Source organism: Dendrobates tinctorius, unplaced genomic scaffold (assembly GCF_039654945.1).
Source record: "Dendrobates tinctorius isolate UK_male_01 unplaced genomic scaffold, ASM3965494v1 ptg000391l, whole genome shotgun sequence".
Classification (NCBI taxonomy): domain Eukaryota; kingdom Metazoa; phylum Chordata; class Amphibia; order Anura; family Dendrobatidae; genus Dendrobates; species Dendrobates tinctorius.
Window position 1 is genome coordinate 135,524 of NW_027362057.1, and position 19,528 is coordinate 155,051.

The 19,528-nt window shown below is 45.4% G+C and overlaps 1 protein-coding gene across 2 annotated transcripts in view; it reads right to left on the reverse strand.

Moving 5' to 3' along the window:
- Window positions 1-10,704: 10,704 nt before the first annotated feature.
- Window positions 10,705-19,528, reverse strand: part of DIPK2B (divergent protein kinase domain 2B) — a 162,824-nt gene continuing 154,000 nt past the window's right edge. For both annotated transcript variants that reach the window (XM_073563493.1, XM_073563492.1), the window contains exons 4-5: window positions 13,244-13,532; window positions 10,705-11,195 (exon numbers count right to left, since the gene is read on the reverse strand). In XM_073563493.1, coding sequence (XP_073419594.1) covers window positions 10,840-11,195; window positions 13,244-13,532 — 645 coding nt within the window. In that variant the 3' untranslated portion in view covers window positions 10,705-10,839. The remainder of the gene's footprint in view (window positions 11,196-13,243; window positions 13,533-19,528) is intronic.

A 19,528-nucleotide genomic window follows, 5' to 3' on the forward strand; every position in this document is an offset into this window, starting at 1 on the left:
TCTCCTATCCTCTCCTCTCCTCTCCTCTCCTCCCCTCCCCTCCCCTCACATCCCTTTCAGCAGCTGTCTCATTGGCTGCCTCTGTCCACCTCGTCCTGCGGCTCCTTTAATAATGTCCAAGCCGTATCGTCTCGCCGCACACACATCCGGTGTCACGGCTGCAGGCCGGATCCGGCGGCCCGGCTTTTCGCCGCACGCCGCCGGACCCCACACACCGGATGTGTGAAAGTAGCCTTAGATGGCAAGGGACACTTGTTTAGAGAAACAGAACAGCTGCCTGTACAACTTGGTCCTGTCAGCATACAAGCAGTATTTTTTCTCATTAATACAGTACTATGTATTTTATTGGCATGAGATTTACTAAATTTAAATCTTCACATTGTATGCACACTAGAAAGTAAGCAGTTACAAACGTACAAAGAGATTTAAGGATTTCACTCAGTTGGCTGCCTCATTGTTTCATATAATTTTTGGCACTCTTGACTCCGTAATAGACAAAATACCAAAATGCATTAGAAATTAGGACCACTGACAACACATTTGCTGGTATCAAATAGAATCATTCTCAAACTATCCGAATAGATGCTTTGTCTGCTCCTTGCTCTGCAGGATGTAACTCAGCATGTCTTCTACGTTGAAGTTCTCTCAGATCTCCGGTCAGGTCATCTGCATTTGCAGTTGAACATAGGACTTAAGAGAAGTAGGTACGATTCAGACTCATTCAGAGTATCCAAAGGAAGCATGATGGATTTCTGGTGTCTCCCACGACTTTATTCCCTTACATGGTTGCTATGTCACATTGTGTGATGAATTTAACAAAAGGATGGATGATTGAATTGACAGTGTCTTTGGTACACTCCTAGATTCACCCACTTTCAGCTATTAAAATGTCAGTTCTGTCTATCGAATCTAAAATTCAATGGCAAAAACGTCATAAACATTTTACAGATTTCATTCAGCTACCAAAGTGTACATTTCATAAGTATATGCGTGTACGTGTCATTTCATGGTGTGTACATATTTGTAAAGCTAGCCCAAGCCATTGCAAAAGTTACTGCCTGAAGTTGGCAGATTTGTGGTAATTGAAAGTGATCCTGGTATACATTCACACATGGCAGCTAATGCAGATATGGTTATGGAAAATTTGGATGTTTTCCAACCCACGGTAAGCAGTATGGTTTAATATTATAACTTCACCTTCAAAAAAAATTAATTAAGTCTGAGCAAGCAAAATTAATAAAAAATACTCAAGTTTTGAGTTTGGCACTGATGTCTATGGGGCATGCACCCCACAAATGTGTCCCTGTTTGAGATACTCTTTTTTTTTAGGAATTTTCTAAGACTGGATTATATGTTCCTCATGACTCTTAGCTGCCTTTGCCACATGGAATTTTGGTTATGTTGTGCATTTACATTGATATGATCTGATTTTCATAAGCACGTGTTTGCTTTACTACTGGCCTCAAACTCAACTCTGCCGCTTTCTGGTGATTGAGCGGTGGTTAAAAAACCCTGGAATCACCCGGAAGTGGAGAGATACAGAGGAGATAAGGCAGGACGCAGAGGCTGAGTCCCAGTGGTGATGCTGGTCCTCAGCTGACATCACGGCTGTGACGGTCAGGAACAGAGACAACGTCCGAGAGTGGACCCTATGGGTCGCGGATGTGGAGCCCCCGGGCCGAGCACACCAGGTGATAACCGACCCCTATACAGGGATCGTTAGGGACAGGACCGCAGGGGTCAGAACCGCAACAGCCGGAACCAAGAGGGACAGCTCGAAGGACCAGCAATGCTACAGGCGGGACCGGAGTGCCAGACAGAGACTAGGGTACCTGGGCAGGGGTACCGGAGGAGGGAGGATGGAGGGAACCAGGCAGGAGTTACCCGCAAGGGGCAGCAGGAGAGGGGAGCGGACAGCGAGGGAAGGCTGACGTGGAAGCCCCAAGGACAGGTATAGGAATGGACGGTCTGCGGGCAGGAGCCCCAGGAAGGAAAGGAACGAGCACAGGGACATGAGTACCAGACGATAGGCAGGGACGACACAGAGGGGGATACACGGCAGGAAGAGGCGGAGACAGGCCGGGAGGATGGAACAAAACCAGTGGTGACAGAGACAAACAGGCAGGAACAGGGAAACCACAAGACAAGAGAACTATAGCAGGACTATATTCGGCCAGAATAGGGCAGGGAATACCACACAATCACCAGGCGTCTTCCCAATATGGAAGATGGCTGAAATACCTTATGCCAGGAAGTAGGTCACCAAGCCCTGCCCTTCAGCGACGCCCACCACCAGGTAAAGAGAGCGGACGAGCGCGCGCCCGCAGCCTAAGGGAGGTGCACGGGACCGCAGCAGAGTGGGAGGCAGGACGGAAGGGAGCACAGATGTAGGAGCGCCGGTAAGAGGAGGTTGCGGTGGGTGCCGCCGCTGATGGGACGGCGGCGGGCACAACCACCGCCGATGTCACAACGGCTATGTGACCGTGTGAGGGAATGATGTCACAGGAAGGGGTGGGGCCTCCTCCATTTGAAGACCTAACTCTCGGAAGTGGCGTTGTGTTGTGGATAATAGTGGGTGCAGCAGTTGCTCCCTGTGAACCCTGAGCTCTGCTGGGTGCTGGACTGAACCTTATGGATTCCACTCTCTGGCTGCCGTGGGACCAGCCCTTTAACCCTTTGATGACAAGGTAGTGTTTTTTTTCTGCTGGCCTTCTTCTGGAGCCAGAGCTGTTATTTCTCCATCCTCGCTGCTGTGTCAGGGCCTGGTGTGTGCTGGAGGACTCGGAGTCGCCACTTCAGAGACGTCAGCCTGAACCCCCACCATGTTCTCAGGGCCACCACCTCAGAGACATCAGCCTGAACCCCCACCGTGTTCTCAGAGTGCCACTTCAGAAACGTCAGCCTGATCCCCCGCCCTTTTCTCAGAGGCACCACCTCAGAGACATCAGCCTGAACCCTGCCGTGTTCTCAGAGCTGCCACTTCAGAGACCTCATCCTGAACCCCTGCCATGTTCTCAGAGCCACCACCTCAGAGACATCTGCCTGAACCTTACCGTGTTCTCAGAGCACCACTTCAGAGACATCAGTCTGAACCCTTGTGTTCTCAGAGCCGCCACTTCAGAGACCTCATCCTGAGCCCCCGCTATGTCCTCATAGCCGCCACCTCAGAGACGTCAGCCTGAGCCGCTGTGTACTCAGAACCACTACCTCAGAGACATCAGCCAGAGCCGCTGTGTTCAAAGAGCGCCACTTCAGAGACATCAGCCTGAGCCTCCGTGTTCTCACAGTGCCACTTCAGAGACGTCAGCCTGAACCCCTGCTATGCTCTCATAGCCGCCACCTCAGAGATGTCAGCCTGAGCCACTGTGTACTCAGAGCTACCAACTCAGAGACATCAGCCTGAGCTGCTGTGTTCTCAGAGCACCACCTCAGAGACAACAGCCTGAGCCACCACTTTAGAGACATCAGCCTGAGCTGCCATGTACTCAGAACCACCATCACAGAGACATCAGCCTGAGCCGCCACTTTAGAGGTGTCAGCCTGAGCTGCCACGTTCTCAGAGGCACCACTTCAGAGACTTCAGCCTGAACCCCTACAGTGTTTCGGAGCCAACACCTCAGAGACTTCAGCCTGAGCCACCATGTTTTCGGAGCCACCACTTCAGAGACATCAGCTTGAGCCCCCGCCATGTTCTCAGAGACATCGGCCTGAGCCACCATGTTTTGGAACCGCCACTTCAGAGACATCATTCTGAGCCCCTGCCGTGTTCTCAGAGCCGCCACTTCAGAGACTTTAGACTGAGCTCAGCTTGTTCTCAGAGCCACCACTTCAGAGACATCAGTCTGAGCCAGTGCTGTATTCTCAGAGCTACCTCTTCAGAGACATTTGTCTGAGCTGCTGTGTTCTCGGAGCCACCTCTTCGGAGTCGTAAGTCTGAGCCACCGTGTTCTGGGAGCCGCCATTTAGAGACATCAGCCTGAGGTGCTGCCATGTTCTCACAGCGGCCACTTCAGATACTTCAGCCGCCGTGATCTATGAGCCACCAATTTAGAGACGTCAGTCTGAGCCCCTTGAGTTTTCTTAGAGCCGCCACTTCAGATTGAGCCGCCGCATTCTTGGAGCAGCCACTTCAGAGACATCAGCCTGAGCCGCTGTATTCTCGGAGCCATCACTTCAGAGACTTCTATCTGAGCCCCTGCAGTGTTCTCGGAGCAGTCACTTCAAAGACATCAGCCTGAAATGCCATGTTGTCGTAGCCACCACATCAAAGACATCAGTCTGAGCAACCATGCTTTTGGAGCCGCCACTTCAGAGATGTTAATCTGAGCTGCCATGTTCTCGGAACCTCCTCTTTGGAGATGTAAGTTTTAGCCACCGCATTCTGGGAACCGCCACTTCAGAGTTGTCAGCCTGAACTGCCGCCTTTACTGGGAATCGCCATCATGTTCTCGAAGCCACCACTTCAGAAGCTTCAGCCTGACACGCTGTGTTCTGCGAGCCGCCACTTCATAGACTTCAGCCTGAGCCCCTGTCATGTTATCATAGCTGTTACTTCAGAGACATCAGTTTGAGCTGCTGTTTTCCTTGAGCCTCCAATTCAGAGACGTCAGCCTGAAACACCATGTTCTCGGAGCTGCCACTTCAGAGATGTCAGCCTGAGCTGCCTCGATGTTCTCTGAGCCACTACTCCAGAGATGTCAGCCTGAGCCGCCGCAGTGTTCTCGGAGTCACCAGATCAGAGACTTTAGTCTCAGCCATCGTGTTCTCGGAGCCGCCACTTCAGAAGTTTCAGTCTGAGCCGCCTTGTTCTCGGAGCTGCCACGTCAGAGACTTCAGCCTGAGCAGCTGTGTTCTGAGAGCTGCCACTTCAGAAATGTCAGTCTGAGATGATGCCGTGTTCTCGGATCTGCCACTTCAGAGTCTTCATTCTGAGCCACCACTTGAGAGACTTCAGTCTGAGCCATCGTGTTCTCAAAGCGGTGCCTGTGACGTCTCTCCTGCTGCGATGCCGGTGTAATTTCTCTTGCAATAGTGCCATATCTCCCGCTGATGACATCTGTCCCCCTCCTTTTTCAGTGTTGGTGCCATACCTCCTGCAGCAGTGCCAGTGAAGTCTGAGTTGCCGTGGTCTCAGAGCCTCTGGTGGCATCTCTCGCATAGCGATGTCGGTGATGTCTCTCCCACAGCATTGCCAGTGACATCTCTCCCACAGCTTTGTTGGTGACTTCTCTCTTTTTGCAGTGGCGCTAGTGGCATCCCTCCCGCAGTGGTGCCCATGACGTCTTTCCCGCAGCGGTGCTGGTGGCATCTCTCCCGCAGTGGTTCCCATGATGTCTTTCTCGCAGCGGCACTGGTGGAATCTCTCTCGCAGTGGTGCCCATGACGTCTTTCCTGCAGCGGCGCTGGTGGCATCTCTCCCACAGTGGTGCCTGTGAGTCTTCCCCGCAGCGGCACTGATGGCATCTCTCCTGCAGTGGTGCCCATGTTGTCTTTCCTGCAGCTGCATTGGTGGCGTCTTTCCCGCAGCGGTGCTGGTGGCCTCTCTCCCGCAGTGGTGCCAGTGGCGTCTTTTCCGCAGCGGCACTGGTGGCATCTCTCCCACAGGGGACTGCGTATGGAGTTGTAGAGTGCTTTCAGGTATTTGGAATAAGGTGCAAGGTTAGGTAAATTAAGCCACGCAGAGCAAAAATACTTACAAAGTGCCCAGTGCCTTTAAGTATAGGTGCAGCAAGCCACCCTCCTGACGACGCCATTTCGCCTAATGCTTTCTCAAAAGGGGCGAAAGCATTGGGTAGATGCCTGTGGGCGCTCTGTGTCTTTATATGTAGCCTCCTGAATTAAGCACTTGCGCTTTATATCAGGCTTTAAAATACTATGTGTCTATGGTAAAACCGCTTTATGGCATGAAGCTTTGGTTGGGTTAAGCCAGGATAGTCCAATTTTGAATATTATGCCCTGAAATGAAGGCTCTATACAGGATGCGCTCATCACATTATTCTTTTTGTTTTTGCTCTTTCTGCTTGAATTTTTAACATTATTTTACAATGACTCAGTAAAATTTAATATTTCAATTTCAAAAAAACAAAAAGAAAGCAAAAAAAAACCCCCTGGAATCTCTGCAGACTAGGTGGCAAAGACAAGAGCACCTGGATACATGACTACCTCTGCAAAAAGGTTCTACCCCCTCTCTGACCAGATTCCTCCTCTGATCAGGAATCTGCTGTAAGGAAAACTTTTCTTGATCCTGGATCTAATCGATGCAGAGATTGTTGTATCACAATATTCCATTTCCACTTAATTTACCACGGAAGCACAAAATGCTTTCTAAGTGTGCAATGTTTCTAGCCATAGCTAACTTGCTGTCATCTGTACCAAAGGACTAAAACTCTTATTTTGGCAACCTTCCATCAGGTAAAGACATAATAAACAGATGGGGCCAAATCAGGAGAATCTGGGGGATGATCTATAATTTCAATGCTGATTTCATTGAATTTTTGCAGGGCAATACGTGACTTGTAGGTGAACACAATATCCTGCAAAAAACAAGTTAAATTTTGACATTTTTCCTTGTTGTGCTTCCACAATTGTGGTCGTTGTTGGTTAATAGAGATGCACAATAATTTACCATGATTGACTTCATGTTCCAAGTAACCTGCAAAAATTATGCCATCTTTGTTTGAGAAAATGGAGGCAAGAACTTATCCAACAGACTTCTGCACTCAAACCTTTTTGGGTGGAGGAGAACCAGAATGTTTCTTATCTTTAGACATTATTCTTCATGTCTGGAACATCTTTTCTTAAACATTTTAAAAGTAGCAGTTAGATTTTAAGGGTTAGACAAGATGGACATTCATTTCCTAACATTGTTGACATGTCATCATAAATTTCTTTAGCAGGCAATCCTTACAAAAACAGGTACTCAATGACAGAACGAGACTCGATTTTGCTGAAATTCCAATCTTTACATCACATGGTTAACTTTTCTTGATCAAAATTTAATTTTTTTGCTAAAACTTAGCATGTCTAATGCCCCAAAGTTGTGGTATATGTAGCGTTAGCAGCTACCGCATTGGGTTTACATGAGCGAATGTCAGCAGCGGCTGCAGTTGGGGTTACATGATGTTGAGTGGTCAGTGAAAGCTCTGCTCACAGCCACAGATGGCAACAAGAGGTATTTACAAAAATACTTCTTTACAAGGTTTAAATCAGTGGGGACATTATACAATGTGGACATTGTATAATTATAATAATTATACCTCACTAGATAGATGAGTGCACTTAATAGTGTGGATGTAGGCAGCAGGAGAATCTAGAAGATTCTGGCAGAACAACATGTGAACACAATCCAGTCCAGTGTGTGCTCCGCCAGAACATGCTAGCCACATGCAATACTCAGGGGTGTTGCAAGGCTGTCCAGATCAGGGGGACGGCAAAGGTTAGGTCATCTAGCTCAAAGTTTCTCAATGTGTTGGTAGGTCTTGAAGTCTGGAGATGAGAAACACTGATCTCTCTAGCACTTCATTTTTTTTTAAACTATCTTCTACACAGCCTGGAGTTGTGTTTTAAGTCATTCCCCTGATGAAAAACAAATAAAGGCTCAACTAAAGCCTCCGTCACACATAGCGATCTCACTAGCGAGATCGCTGCTGAGTCACAAATTTTGTGACGCAACAGCGATCTCACCAGTGAGATCGCTGTGTGTGACACTGACCAGCGACCGGCCCCCCTGCCGGTTATTGTTGATCGTCCTGAAATGGCCAGGACATTTTTTTGATCGCTGGTCTCCCGCTGGCCAGCATGCATCGCTGCGTGTGACAGGCGGGAGACCAGCGATCAGCGCGCTGGTAACTAAGGTACACATCGGGTTTCTAAGCAGCACGCTGTGCTTAGAAACCCAATGTGTAACATAGTTACCAGGGAGCTGGTAACCAAGGTACACATCGGGTTTCTAAGTGAAGCGCGCTGCTTAGAAACCCGATGTGTACCTTAGTTACCAGCTCCCTGCATCAGCGCGCTGGTAACTAACGTACACAGCGACGTGCCCGCTCGGCATCGCTGGTGCTGATCGCTGGTAAAGCTGAATGTTTGACAGCTCACCAGCGATCATGTAGCGACTCACCAGCGATCCTGACAAGTTGATATCGTTGTCAGGATCGCTGGTGAGTCGCTATGTGTGACGGGGCCCTTAGGACCAACGGGATACAGTGTTATGACACAACTAAACACTGTGGAAGCCATGCTGTTTGCTGGTTAAGTGTGCCTTCAATTCTGTATGAATCGACACATTGTCACCAACAAAACACCCCTAGAATGCCACACTCCTTTCCTCCATACACCTTTTCTGCATCCTCCGACAACCATTAATGATCTCATTGATAGCAGCCAAAGTGGGTAAATGCCTTTATTTTTGCACACTGCGCTCATACTCAACACTGAATAAATCAAGATATTTCTATTTTTTCATCATTTACATATCATTAACATGTCCATCAATCCTGTGATTTCCATAATCCCATGACTTTTCCTTCTTGGTGTTAGAATTTTGAAGATGAGGGGTATATTAAGAACAATTTATTTTTCAAACTCCACAACTAGATTCATAGAGGCACAGGATGACCCCAGTTGTCCAGACAGGAGTGGGTCCTAGAGGTGCATATATTAGACATTTATGACATGTCATGCCAATATAGAAATACTCCTTTAGAAAACCAGTTCCATTTATCCTAGTATGTTATTTTCCCCATATACAGACTTTGGAACAGATGTAAACCCTATTGAATGTTACATAATACAAATTTAAACAAAGAATAATCCACACAAGACTGAAAGATTGAGTCCTAGATCACATCACATTTTGTCCTTCCTATTAGAGTTTGTATGATGTGTGTTTTGTTTTTTCCTTCTTTTACAGGACTGAAGACCATGACTTGCTACACCTCTTTTCACATGACAAATGGGATCTAAACAGATTCTATATACAGCATATTTTTTACTATAGTAATCAAGGATAGACAAATATTATCTCAAGGATGCTTTTACAAAATGTATCTTGATTGAATAACTGTATATTAACTCTTGTAGAAACATTGTGAAGTAACACACAGTCGTATGTTAAAGTTTGGGCACCCCTATTAATATTAACCTTTTTTCTTTATAACAGTTTTGGTTTTTGCAACAGCTATTTCAGTTTCATATATCTAATAACTGATGGACTCAGTTATATTTCTGGATTCAAATGAGGTTTATTGTACTAACAGAAAATGTGCAATCTGCATTTAAACAAAATTTGACCAGTGCAAAAGTATGGGCACCCTTATCATTTTCTTGATTTGAACACTCCTAACTACTTTTTACTGACTTCCTGAAGCACTAAATTGGTTTTGTAACCTCATTGAGCTTTGAACTTTATAGCCAGGTGTATCAAATCATGAGAAAAGGTATTTAAGGTGGCCACTTGCAAATAGTTCTATTTGATTCTCCTATGAAGAGTGGCATCATGGGCTCCTCAAAACAACTCTCAAATGATCTGAAAACAAAGATTATTCAACATAGCTTTTCAGAGGAAGGATACAAAAAGTTGTCTCAGAGATTTAACCTGTCAGTTTCCACTGTGAGGAACATAGTAAGGAAATGGAAGAACACAGGTACAGTTCTTGTTAAGCCCAGAAGTGGCAGGCCAAGAAAAATATCAGAAAGGCAGAGAAGAAGAATGGTGAGAACAGTCAAGGACAATCCACAGACCACCTCCAAAGACCTGCAGCATCATCTTGCTGCAGATGGTATCACTGTGCATCGGTCAACAGTACAGCGCACTTTGCACAAGGAGAAGCTGTATGGGAGAGTGATGCGAAAGAAGCCGTTTCTGCAAGCACGCCACAAACAGAGTCGCCTGAGGTATGCAAAAGCACATTTGGACAAGCCAGTTACATTTTGGAAGAAGGTCCTGTGGACTGATGAAACAAAGATTGAGTTGCTTGGTCATACAAAAAGGCGTTATGCATGGAGGCTAAAAAACACAGCATTCCAAGAAAAACACTTGCTACCCACAGTAAAATTTGGTGGAGGTTCCATCATGCTTTGGGGCTGTGTGGCCAATGCCGGCACCGGGAATCTTGTTAAAGTTGAGGGTCGCATGGATTCAACTCAGTATCAGCAGATTCTTGACAATAATGTGCAAGAATCAGTGACGAAGTTGAAGTTACGCAGGGGATGGATATTTCAGCAAGACAATGATCCAAAACACTGCTCCAAATCTACTCAGGCATTCATGCAGAGGAACAATTACAATGTTCTGGAATGGCCATCCCAGTCCCCAGACCTGAATATCATTGAACATCTGTAGGATGATTTGAAGCAGGCTGTCCATGCTCGGTGACCATCAAACTTAACTGAACTGGAATTGTTTTGTAAACAGGAATGGTCACAAATACCTTCATCCAGGATCCAGGAACTCATTAATAGCTACAGGAAGTGACTAGAGGCTGTTATTTTTGCAAAAGGAGGATCTACGAAATATTAATGTCACTTTTATGTTGAAGTGCCCATACTTTTGCACCAGTCAAATTTTGTTAAAATGCAGATTGCACATTTTCTGTTAGTACAATAAACCTCATTTGAATCCAGAAATATAACTGAGTCCATCAGTTATTAGATATATGAAGCGGAAATAGCTGTTGCAAAAACCAAAATTGTTATAAAGAAAAAAGGTTAACATTAATAGGGGTGCCCAAACTTTAACATATGACTGTAAGCTTGTAGCATCTATATCTGCAATAATGAGCCATTTTACTAACACAGCTCTATATTTCAAGGTCTTGTCACTTTTAGAGATAGTAGAATTTATCCACCATTACCAACGTCATCCCATATATATTTACAATCTGGATATCTGTATGCAAATCTGGCATCACATGTTCTCCAAGGTCTCAAGATCGCCATTAGTTCATTAATAAATTTATGTCCCTCCAGGTTATTAATAATCTTTTTTGAGCAGTCTTTAAGAAGCTTGTCAATTTTCTCCTGGGTGGAATTAGGAAATTTTTCTGCCGTTAAGTAAGGCAACAGATCTTTGCATAATAGAATAACATTCTGTTTCTCCGTAATATTAGCACAAGATGAAAGCGTTGGTGGACAATCAGAGGATAGGCAGCTGAAAACATCAGTTTCTTCATTGTTCTTTTCATATATTAATTTTTCTGCAATTAAAAAAGAAGGTTGAGATCGTGAATATAAAACATCAGTCACAACCAAAAAGAGTAATTAAATCAAATCCATAATTTAATATATACTGTGATTAAACTATTAAAGGGCCTGTTTTACTTTTAGAAGAAATACAGCTTTCTTCCAAACAGAAGTGTCTTCCTTGTCCTGTGAATGAGACTGGACTGCAATTCCACACAAAGCCATTGAACAAGAGTATCGCTATTTTTTTTTCTTTTAAATAACCCTACAAATGTTATGTGGACCATGTATGGAGCAGTCCCAGGACCTGAGTCCACTTCATATACACTGAGTGCAAGGTGTACTCTACATCTGGCACCTATCAGAAACTGCAGCGGTTGGAGGGGTGCCAATGTTGATGCTGAAAATCGCCGGCTCATACCTGAAAAATGAAAAAAAAAAAGTTTAAAAAAATGTAAAGAGTATTTAAGAAAAAAAGTGAGTTACTCCCTTTATGTATTCTGTAACTATAAAATACAAAAGCTTATTTGGCATTTGTAAAACGTTTGGTCCAAAAATTATTTATCCCGTATCGAGAACATTTAAAAAATAAAATAAAAAACAATCTGCAAACAAGCATGTCTCACACAACTTCTTCAACTGAGAAGTAAAACTGTTTGGGTCTCTGAGAGCAGCATCACAAATCAAATGTTTTTTTTTTTAATTAAAATAATTAAGTTTAAAAAAGTAAGAATTAAAAATATACATGTCAGCTTTTTATCACCGGTGCCATACTGACCAGTAGATTATAGTACTCAGGTCATTTTACCCACTATTTTACCTTATATTTATTTTTTTTCAGTACATTATATGATAAAGTGATTGGGGTAATTCAAAACTCAAGATCTTATTGCAGGTATGTTTACAGAAGTTTGAAAAAGTTAAGGCCATGAGAAAAAGAGTAGGAGAAAACGAAAGCACAAACAATAAAATTGGTCAAGGCAGGTCAGGAGTGGGTCATAGTACTATAATTTTTGAACCATAGATACCCAAAAATTTATTTCCATCTAGCCAAGGCAGAATATGATTGAAATAAAATGAGTCAGATCTCCAGAACATAGACTCATTTCAAACTATTCATCCTAAAAATAACATCTTCTTTCCTGACAGAACGGGGCAATATCCCAGGTTATTTGCTAACTTTTAGGGCTTGTTAAGGTAACGATATTATTGATTCGAGTGCGATCTGACAAAACAGCAGATCACCACTGGACCAATGTTACTCTATGGGGCTGTTCACATGTCCGATTTTCTCCTTCGACAGAGCCTGTTGGAGGAAAAAAATCTCTGCATGCCCGAGTTTCATCCAATGATCAGATCTCACTCTGTCATGCAAGTCAATAAGTGCATGGAATTCATTGGACTGAACTTGGATGACATCTAATTTCCACGCACTGACAAAATGGAGATGATGGGAGAATTTTTTTCTCCATCTTCTCCTCATCCTAGAGCATTGGATCAGACTATGATCACACTCTGATCAAACTCTGATCAGAGTGTCATTGGCATCATTGACCCAATTCTCTCAAATGAGAAAATCTATGACTGTGTGCATGAGTCCTTAGTCTGAAACTATTATTGCTGCCTCCATCTTGGGACTTCTTTAGAGTCCACATTTTTGACACAGATCGACTTTGTAATCTAGAATCTTGGAAGGCTAAATATGATAGACTGTATAATCATTATCAGTTATATCAAAAGTCTCCCCTCAATGTCTTTTTATCACTTGGATCATCTCAAAGATGCCAGATGTAAAAATGTTCTTCAGCTGCCAGCAGAAGATTCTGACGTATAATAGCTTAAATGCTTTCTATATAATCTAACATACGGATACACCTCAGAGTGCCAGTTTCAGATGTCTCCTTCCTTATCCAACAAGTCCTTCAGAAGCCAGTCTGCCAACATCTACATCATGTAATATGCAACCGGGGGTTACCAAATACAGCCATGTACCATTTGCCTTTAAAGATTAATGCAGCCATGATTCCTAAATAGTAAATGATGACTGGCCAAAAGTACTTACGTTGTAGTTTGTCAATAATTCCCATCTTGCTTGTGTCTCTTATAAACAAGCGACCATCATTAAATATTCCAAAGGTTGTTCCATCAATCGATGTGAAATAAAAAAAATAATTTAAGTCGTTGGCATTTAGCTGGTGAACAATTTCAAGAAGCTGATATGCTAGATCTGCTGCCATGTCCGGACCAGAGATATTGAAGGAATTCAATTTTTGAGTACTTGTGCTCACAAATAAACGTCCACAGGAACCTAGATACTTAGAAAAAGGCCACCCCTCTGCTCTCGGAAAAATCTAAAAGAACAGAGAATATGTATGTATCAAATACCTGACATTGAATATATATCATATACAGCACAGTGGTCAAAGGTTAGCAACTTCTGACAGCGGCATTTAACTCGCGCTTCCAGTAAGCGCGCTGGACCGATGGGTTGGCATGACAACCAGAGGTCTCCAGCAGACCTATATGGTTGTCATAGTCAGATTGCTATGAGTGCTGCACGGTGGTTGGTGCTCATTTCTGCTACATACAGGCAATCTGATCATTGCAGCTTCTAATCTCCCATGGAGACTATTGAAGCATGCAAAAGTGAAATTTAAAAAAAAAAATATTAAAAAAATAAAAAAACATAAAATCAAACATACAGTTGTGCTCAAAAGTTAAATACCCCGGCAGAATTTTTGCTTTCTTAGCCTTTTTTGAGAGAATATGAATGATAACACCAAAACTTTTTTTTCCACTCATGGTTAGTGTTTGGATGAAGCCATTTATTGTCAAACTACTGTGTTTTCTTTTTTTAAATCACAATGACAACATAAAACATCCAAATGACCCTGATCAAAAGTTTGAATGTCTACTAAAGGTAACATCCTCACCTGTGACCTGTTTGCTTGTAATCAGTGTGCGTGCATAAAAGCTGAGTGAGTTTCTGGGATCCAGACAGACTCTTGCATCTTTCATCCAGCCACTGACATTTCTAGAATGTGAGTCATGGGGAAAGAAAAGCAAAAGAATCGTCAATGGATCTACGGGAAAAGGTAGTTGAACTGTATAAAACAGGAAAGGGATACAAAAAGATCCAAAAAATAAGGAAAAAAGCAGCACACTCATTTACCGTATCATAAAAAACCTCTTTTATTTCAGAAAAGCATACATGGACAAGGTGTTACGGCAGCGGAACACGCTTAAAAAAATATAAATAAACGTGTTCGCCGCCCGGGGTCCAACGTGCAGCAGATGGAAAAACCGCAGCTAGAAGACACAGAGCACTGTGGCGGTAATGTGCACGGGGTTCTATATCACCCAGGTGCAGTCAAGCAGTCTCTGTTAAGTGCACAGAGCTGCTACAAGAAAAATAGCAAAGTAACGCTGAGCCTGTTAGTAACACAGGGACTCAGCGACACACATGCGGTAGGCAAAAACCGGAGTAGTTAAAATGTCACTACATCCGACACCTACCGTAGTAACAAGTGTGCTGGCGTCGCAACCGTGGACGCACAAATAAGCTGCAACTGCAGCACGGAGTGAACAGAGCCGCAAGCAAGGCGCTGCAAGGACGCTGGCGCAATGCAGGACGCTTAGCTGCTGCACAAGGTATGGCTGGAGCGCGCTGGCGCTAGCGCTGCTACTGGCGGCTGCCCAATCACTCACTCAATCGTAATGTCAGAGGGAAGGGGTTTCATAATAAGTCATCCACCAGTCCAAGCATACAAAACCATACACACAGCAGCAGTATGAAAATACTAGCGCATGGCGGAACAGCCATGCGCACTTTTTATAGTGTACGGGACCTTCCGGAAGTCTCCATAACCCTGAGCTGGACCAATGGAATCAGGAGCAGGACCTGAGCACCTGACTCCTGAACTCCAATGGGAGGTTGTCCCAGGAGCATGCTCAGAGTATGGGGTGAAGGACTTAGCCTCCGGATAGAGTTGCTGAAAAGCAAACTCTTCTGCAATCTCTCCTGCAGTGGACGGATAGCAGGAGACTGCAGGATGTAAGGCTCTAGATCTCTGCATAGCCAAGGCAGAAATCTGACTCCTAACATTACCCCCCCTCCTAGGGCCCCCCCCCGAACCTTCCGATCCACCAGCCTGTGCCTGACAGTGGCACAGGCCTCAGACTCGTCAAAAGGCGAGTCTGAAGTGCCGGTAGGTGAAACCGAAAACCGGGATATACGGATGGAATCAGCGGAGGCCAGGTCACCAGGTCTCAGGAGGGACACCCGGGAGATAATGGGAGTGGGAGTTTTAGGAGGACGCCGCCGTGTATCGACGGTCGTCGCCACACTCCGTTCGGGAAAGCTATCCTGGGCACATAAAGTGCATGCCCGAATGAATTTTTTTACGTCCTGAGCCCTGTGCGGCCACCAATACGATCCGGCCAGAGACTTCGCGGTCTGCATATAGCCACGGTGGCCGTCCGCATCGGGTGCGTGTGCCCCCTCGAGAATTTTAGGCCGCTGGCGAGGGGGAACAAAAGTCTCGCCTACCGACTCACAGTCAGACCATTGCGGGGGCTGTCTTCCTGGGAAGCAGCGTGTAGGTGGTGGCAACCGCATATGGACCCGTGAGCCGGAGGTGTCTCTGAAATGGGCTCGGGAGGTAGAACCTCTGGCTCGGGCAGCTCCAGAGGCACAAAAAGTTTGGGAGCCGGGGTACCTCTCCGCTTGGAGTGAGCTCGCTCCATACCGAGCTCCGAAAAACGGAGATCGATACGGGAGGAGATAGAAATTAGCTCCTCCAGAGAGTTAGGGATCTCTCTAGTGGAGAGAGCATCTTTAACATGCCCCGCTAATCCACTCCAAAAACAGGGATCAGTGCCTTGTCGGACCACTCCAACTCGGACGCCAGTGTCCGAAAATGGACGGCGTACTGGCTAACCGAGAGAGACCCGAGACAAGGCAAGCAACTGTAGAGAGGTGTCATGGGTGACCCGGGGACCGAGAAAACTTGCCTGATGGCTGTCAGCAAGTGGGCAGCGGTCCGAATCTCGGGATCACCCCGCTCCCATAAAGGCGTAGCCCATTCCAGCGCCTTGCCTGACATTAGGGAAATAATAAAGGCCACCTTGGCCAGTTCTGTAGGGAATTGCGCAGCCAGCAGCTCCAGGTGGATCGAGCACTGGCTGATAAACCCCCTGCAGGAGGCACCATCCCCAGAATATTTATCGGGCAACGGGAGGCGGGTAACTGTCGGCGCAAGGGTGGACATGGACATCCGCCCGACCACATCAGTAAGTGCCTTTACAGCAGCATCCATGGCCTGCGAAGCTGCGAGAGCTCTCTCAAGGGTGGTGAAGCGAGTCTCGAGCTGTTGCACACACTGGAGGAGTTGCTGCTGTTCTGTCATCTCTAGCCAGACCCTGGCGCTAGTATTATGTTACGGCAGCGGAACACGCTTAAAAAAATATAAATAAACGTGTTCGCCGCCCGGGGTCCACCGTGCGGCAGATGGAAAAACCGCAGCTAGAAGACACAGAGCACTGTGGTGGTAATGTTCACGGGGTTCTATATCACCCAGGTGCAGTCAAGCAGTCTCTGTTAAGTGCACAGAGCTGCTACAAGAAAAATAGCAAAGTAACACTGAGCCTGTTAGTAACACAGGAACTCAGCGACACACATGCGGTAGGCAAAAACCGGAGTAGTTAAAACGTCACTACATCCGACACCTACCGTAGTAACAAGTGTGCTGGCGTCACAACCGCGGACGCACAAATAAGCTGCAACTGCAGCGCGGCGTGAACAGAGCCGCAAGCAAGGCGCTGCAAGGACGCTGGCGCAATGCAGGATGCTTACCTGCTGCACAAGGTATGGCTGGAGCGCGCTAGCGCTGATACTGGCGGCTGCCCAATCACTCACTCAATCGTAATGTCAGAGGGAAGGGGTTTCATAATAAGTCATCCACCAGTCCAAGCATGCAAAACCATACACAAAGCAGCAGTATGAAAATACTAGCCATGTACGGGACCTTCCGGAAGTTTCCATAACCCTGAGCTGGACCAATGGAATCAGGAGCAGGACCTGAGCACCTGACTCCTGAACTCCAATGGGAGGTTGTCCCAGGAGCATGCTCAGAGTATGGGGTGAAGGACTTAGCCTCCGGAGAGAGTTGCTGAAAAGCAAACTCTTCTGCAATCTCTCCTGCAGTGGACGGATAGCAGGAGACTGCAGGATGTAAGGCTCTAGATCTCTGCATAGCCAAGGCAGAAATCTGACTCCTAACACAAGGTTTATGAACCTTGTCCATGTATGCTTTTCTGAAATAAAGGACTTAGGTTTTTTATGGTACGGTAAAGGGAGTGTGCTGCTTTTTCCTTATTTTTTGGATAGTCTCATGTGTGCTTCATTACCGTGCTTTCACCCTGCAAAGTGTTGCTGACTCAGAGTACACCCACTTCACCAGTAAGTAGACTGTTTCTTAGTGCCATTCTATTTTTTTTCTTTTTTGGATGCAAAAAGATGTCCAAGGAATTAATAATGCCGGTCAGCAGCATTCAAACTGTAATTAAAAAAGGGAAAATCAGGGGATCTGTAAAAACAAAACCACGATCAGGTAGACCAACAAAACTTTTGTCCATAACTGCCAGAAAAATTGTTTGGGATGCAAAAAAGCTCAGCAAATAATCATCAGCTTCTCCTCACTATGTTCTGCTCCATTGACCTCAAGGACACCGTTCTCTCCTGGTTCTCCTCCTATCTCTCTGACTGCTCTCTTACTGTATCTTTTGCTGGCTCCTCCTCCTCTCATCTTCCCCTTACTGTTGGTGTTCCTCAGGGATCAGTCCTAGGCTCCCTCCTCTTCTCTTTGCATACTGCCCCTATTGGACAAACAATCAGTAGATTTGGCTTCCAGTACCATCTCTATGCTGATGACACCCAATTATACACTTTGTCTCCTGACATCACGCCTGCCTTTTTAGAAAAAAACAGTAATTGTCTTACAGCTGTCTCTACCATCATGTCTTCCCTCTCTCTGAAACCGAACCTGTCAAAAACTGTACTCCTTGTGTTTCCTCCCTCTACTAACCTAGCATTTCCGTGTGTGGTTCCACCATTACTCCCCAGCAACATGCCCGCTGTCTTGGGGTCATACTTGATTCTGAGCTTTCATTTATCTCCCACATCCAATCACTGGCTCGCTCTTGTTATCTGCACCTCAGAAACATTTCTAGAATTCGACTGTTTCTTACTTTCGACTCTGCAAAAACTCTTACTTTTTCTCTTATTCATTCTCGTCTGGGCTATTGTAACTCTCTACTAATCGGTCTCCCTCTTACCAAACTCTCCCTTCTCCAATCTGTCTTGAATGCTGCAGCCAGGATCAAATTCCTCACCAATCGTTACACCGATGCCTCTATCTTGTGCCAGTCAATACACTGGTTGCCCATCCACTCCAGAATCCAGTATAAACTTGTTACCCTCACCCACAAAGCACTCCATGGCTCAGCACCACCCTACATCTCCTCCCTTGTCTCAGTCTACCACCCTACCCGTGCCCTCTGTTCTGCGAATGACCTGAGGTTATCTGATTAATCCCCAATACCCACAATTTTAAGCGTGCCCTAAAAACGCATTTCTTCAGACTGGCCTACCACCTCACGCATTAACCTAACTATCTCTGTGTTGCCCATTCAAAATTTTAACCATAACTAGGTTCCGCGTATCATGTTCTCACATGCTTTCTACATTTAGTAGTCGTCTATGTATGTACTGTTACATACTTAGGCTGATAACCGGTTCATGCAGCATTACATGAACACCCGATTCTTACACTATGACTGGTCCGAACAATGAAAGCAATTGTTACTATCCACCTTTCGTGTCTCTCTTTATCCTCAAAGATTATAAATTTGCGAACAGGGCCCTCATTCCTCTTGGTATTTGTTTTGATCAACGTGTTTATTGTTATGCTGTAATGTCTATTGTCTGTACAAGTCCCCTCTAAAAGGTAAAGTGCTGCGGAATATGTTGGCGCTATAGAAATAAAATTTTTATTCTCAGCTGAAATACTGGACTCTCTGAAAACTAGTGGTGTGGCTGTTTCAAGATGCACAATAAGGAGGCACTTGAAGAAAAATGGACTGCATCGTCGAGTCGCCGGAAGAAAGCCATTACTGCGCAAATTCTACAAAGTATCTCACCTACAATACGCAAAACAGCACAGAGACAAGCCTCAAAACTTCTGGAACAAGGTAATTTGGAGTGATGAGATGAAAATTGAACTTTTTGGCCACAACCATAAACATTACATTTGGAGAGAGGTCAACAAGGCCTATGATGAAAGGAACA